The sequence below is a fragment of the Haplochromis burtoni genome, unplaced genomic scaffold (assembly GCF_018398535.1).
Source record: "Haplochromis burtoni strain Fernald_Lab_line unplaced genomic scaffold, NCSU_Asbu1 Contig_1891, whole genome shotgun sequence".
Classification (NCBI taxonomy): Eukaryota; Metazoa; Chordata; class Actinopteri; order Cichliformes; family Cichlidae; genus Haplochromis; species Haplochromis burtoni.
Window position 1 is genome coordinate 8,052 of NW_024584252.1, and position 3,146 is coordinate 11,197.

Consider the following 3,146-nt stretch of genomic DNA (forward strand, 5'->3'; position numbering starts at 1 on the left):
GGTTTTCGACGCTTAATTGAGCATTTAGAGCCTCGCTACATGCTGCCAAACCGGCATTTCATCTCGGAGGAAGCTATCCCAGGCAAGTACAAACAGGTGCGCAAGTTCATCTCCGAAAGTTTGGAAATAATTCCCACGTTAAGCATGACGACTGATATCTGGAGCTCGGACGTTTGTCCGTTGTCCCTGCTAAGCCTGACTGTACACTGGATAGACTCGAGTTTTACAATGCAAAAAGCAGTGTTGCAGGCCAAAGAGTTTCGTGGTTCACACACAGGAGAGTCCATCGCTGCAGCTATGGAGGAAATGTTAAATGCGTGGAAAATTCCGAAGAATAAAGTCCACGTTGTTTTGCGAGACAATGCCAGCAATATAAAAAAGGCAATGGACCGGCTAGGTGTTGCAAGTTTGGGATGCTTCGCGCACACTTTGCAACTTGTGGTGAATGAGGGACTGCTTGCACAACGTGGTGTATGTGATGCTGTGACAGTGGGCAGAAAAATAGTGGGTCACTTCAAACACTCACCACAGGCATATTCGCATTTGGAGGACATTCAAATGGAGCTGAACATGTCACCCAAACATATTATATGATCAAGACCCTCACAGAACAGAAGCGAGCCTTGTGTGCATATTCTGCAGAGTATGATCTGCCTGCCACACTTAGTGCACAGCAGTGGGGGTTACTGGAAAAGGTCCTGACAGCTCTAGCTCCCTTTGAGGAGTTAACAAAGGAGGTAAGCGCATCATCCTCATCTGCATCTGATGTCATCCCTATTGTCTGCGTCCTTAAGCGCGTGCTCTCCCGAGAAAATGAGGCCGACGATGGAATAAAGAAAATGAAAGGCACTCTTCTCGAAGCGGTTAACAGACGCTTCAGAGACGTGGAATCCGAGCCACTATACACAGTTGCAACACTGCTGGATCCAAGATATAAAGACAGGTATGTAAGGCTTCACTCATGTTATTTTAACAGATCAACTTGTTTTGTGTGTGTGTGTGTGTGTGTGTGTGTGGTGTGTGTGTGTGTGTGTGTGTGTGTGTGTGTGTAAGTGATAGTGCATTAGAGAGAGTGTGTCAGAAAATGGTGAGGACATTCTAGATTAGTTGTGATAGACTTGTCATTCAGTCAGGACACCACCATTGCGCATTATAACATGTATTGTCTGATTCAGAGTAGTACAGCAAAGTATGTTGAGGTCTTTATAATGGGCATGGAATAAATAGCAAGAATGAGGAATGATAGTTTAATCACACTGCTGAATGATACTAATGATAAATTTAATGATTGTTTAATATTCAAGTTTGGACTTTTTTCATTTCAGGTACTTCACGAGTGTAGAAACCTCAAAACAAGCTAAGGATGCTTTGATGGCAGAGGTGAGGAAGATGGAGTTTTTGAGAACTACATTAAACTCCTCAGAGCCAGCAGAGGGGACATCAGCAGTCTTGGAGCCAGCAAAGAAGACTCCACGGGTGGAATCTTCCAGCCAAAGCAGACTTGAAAGTGTTTTTGATGAAATCCTGAAGGAAAACACTCAAGATCCTGTTCCTCAGTTAGCCACGACAAGTGCACGTATTGAAGTGCAAACTTACCTTAGTGAGCCAACCATTCAACGCTCAGATAATCCACTGCTGTACTGGCAAGCCAACAAACTTAGATTTCCCACTCTGGTTTCTACAGCAGCTAAATTTCTCTGTGCACCTACCACAAGTATTGAGAGTGAGAGACTCTTCAGTACAGCCTCCATTATCATTAATGAAAGGAGAAGCAGGCTGACAGCTGAGAAGGTTGAAATGTTGATCTTTCTGAAGAAGAACCTACCTCTCATGTTAAAGTGAAAAAAAAAAGTTACAACTGCATTATTACAAGAATGTTGTTTGCTCTGCTAAAATTGCACCTTTTTTCAGTACCAAAGGGGTTTTGAAATTTGCATAAAGTTGCACTTTTATTTACTTGAATTTTACTTTAAATACTTCAAGATTTAAAATTCTGCATAATGTTGCACTTTTATTTTGATTAATGTTACTTTAAATACTTGACATTTAAAGTTCTGCATAATGTTGCACTTTTATTTTGATGAATGTTACTTTAAGGGTGGACCGTGGCTCAGGGGGTTGGGAATCGCATCTGTAACCGGAAGGTCGCCGGTTCGATCCCCGGGCTCTCTGTCCTGGTCGTTGTGTCCTTGGGCAAGACACTTTACCCTACTGCCTACTGGTGTTGGCCAGAGGGGCCGATGGCGCGATATGGCAGCCTTGCTTCTGTCAGTCTGCCCCAGGGCAGCTGTGGCTACAACTGTAGCTGCCTCCACCAGTGTGTGAATGTGAGAGTGAATGAATAGTGGTATTGTAAAGCGCTTATAAATCCAATCCATTTTGATGAATGTTACTTTAAATACTTCGACATTTAAAGTTCTGCATTATGTTGCGCACTTTCAGGATGGATATTTTGATAGTGGTGACAGCTAAACAGTGCTAAAGTTTAAATAAAGAGATATGCATTGTTGAAGTGAGCAATATTTTGGGTGCAGTCTTTTTCTTGCATGCAAGTATAAGAGAATAGCTTTAGTGTTTCTGTCTTTTTAAATTTGACTTTGAACTTATACAAAAACAGTTTAAAAAATAGATATATCGGATTTATATCGGTATCGGCAGATATCCAAATTTATGATATCGGTATCGGACATAAAAAAGTGGTATCGTGCCATCCCTAGTTCAGAGTCACTGACAGACAGCACAGACACACACTGTTGGTCTGAGTCTGAACATGATGATCATCAGAGAAATAACATCAGACTCTGAACATCCAGCTTTCTACAGCGTCTGCTGAATGTTCACCATCATTTATTTATCTTTCTTTGTGTTTGTTCATCTGACTCACATTCACTGTAGAAGCTGAAGATGCTGCTTCCTACAAAGTCTCATCAACAACATCTTTAGAAACAAACATCAACAACCAGGAAGCAGCTTCACCTCTGATCACACACACACTCAACTCTACTCACTCACCTGGAGGACCAACAACACTCAGGTTGGTGCTCTTGATCAGAGTCACAGGTCCTCTCACTCGCTGGACGACACCACAATCGTATGTTCCAGTGTCATTAATCGTCACATCCTTCAGAATCAAAGACACGTCTCCA

The 3,146-nt window shown here is 42.3% G+C and overlaps 1 protein-coding gene across 1 annotated transcript; it reads left to right on the forward strand.

The window, feature by feature from the left end:
• Positions 1-590: 590 nt before the first annotated feature.
• Positions 591-2,107, forward strand: LOC121813543 (zinc finger BED domain-containing protein 4-like). The gene is made up of 2 exons (XM_042217375.1): positions 591-943; positions 1,326-2,107. Exons 1-2 carry the CDS (start codon positions 591-593, stop codon positions 1,840-1,842), a joined length of 870 nt encoding a protein of 289 aa, XP_042073309.1. The 3' UTR covers positions 1,843-2,107.
• Positions 2,108-3,146: the final 1,039 nt, after the last annotated feature.

What these genes read in the sequence shown, in the direction of transcription:
- LOC121813543 (XM_042217375.1), top strand. Translation starts at nt 591, where the DNA reads ATGATCAAGACCCTCACAGAACAGAAGCGAGCCTTGTGTGCATATTCT. An exon ending in GATCCAAGATATAAAGACAG is followed by an intron (nt 944 to 1,325) that starts GTATGTAAGGCT and finishes TTTTCATTTCAG; the next exon opens with GTACTTCACGAGTGTAGAAA.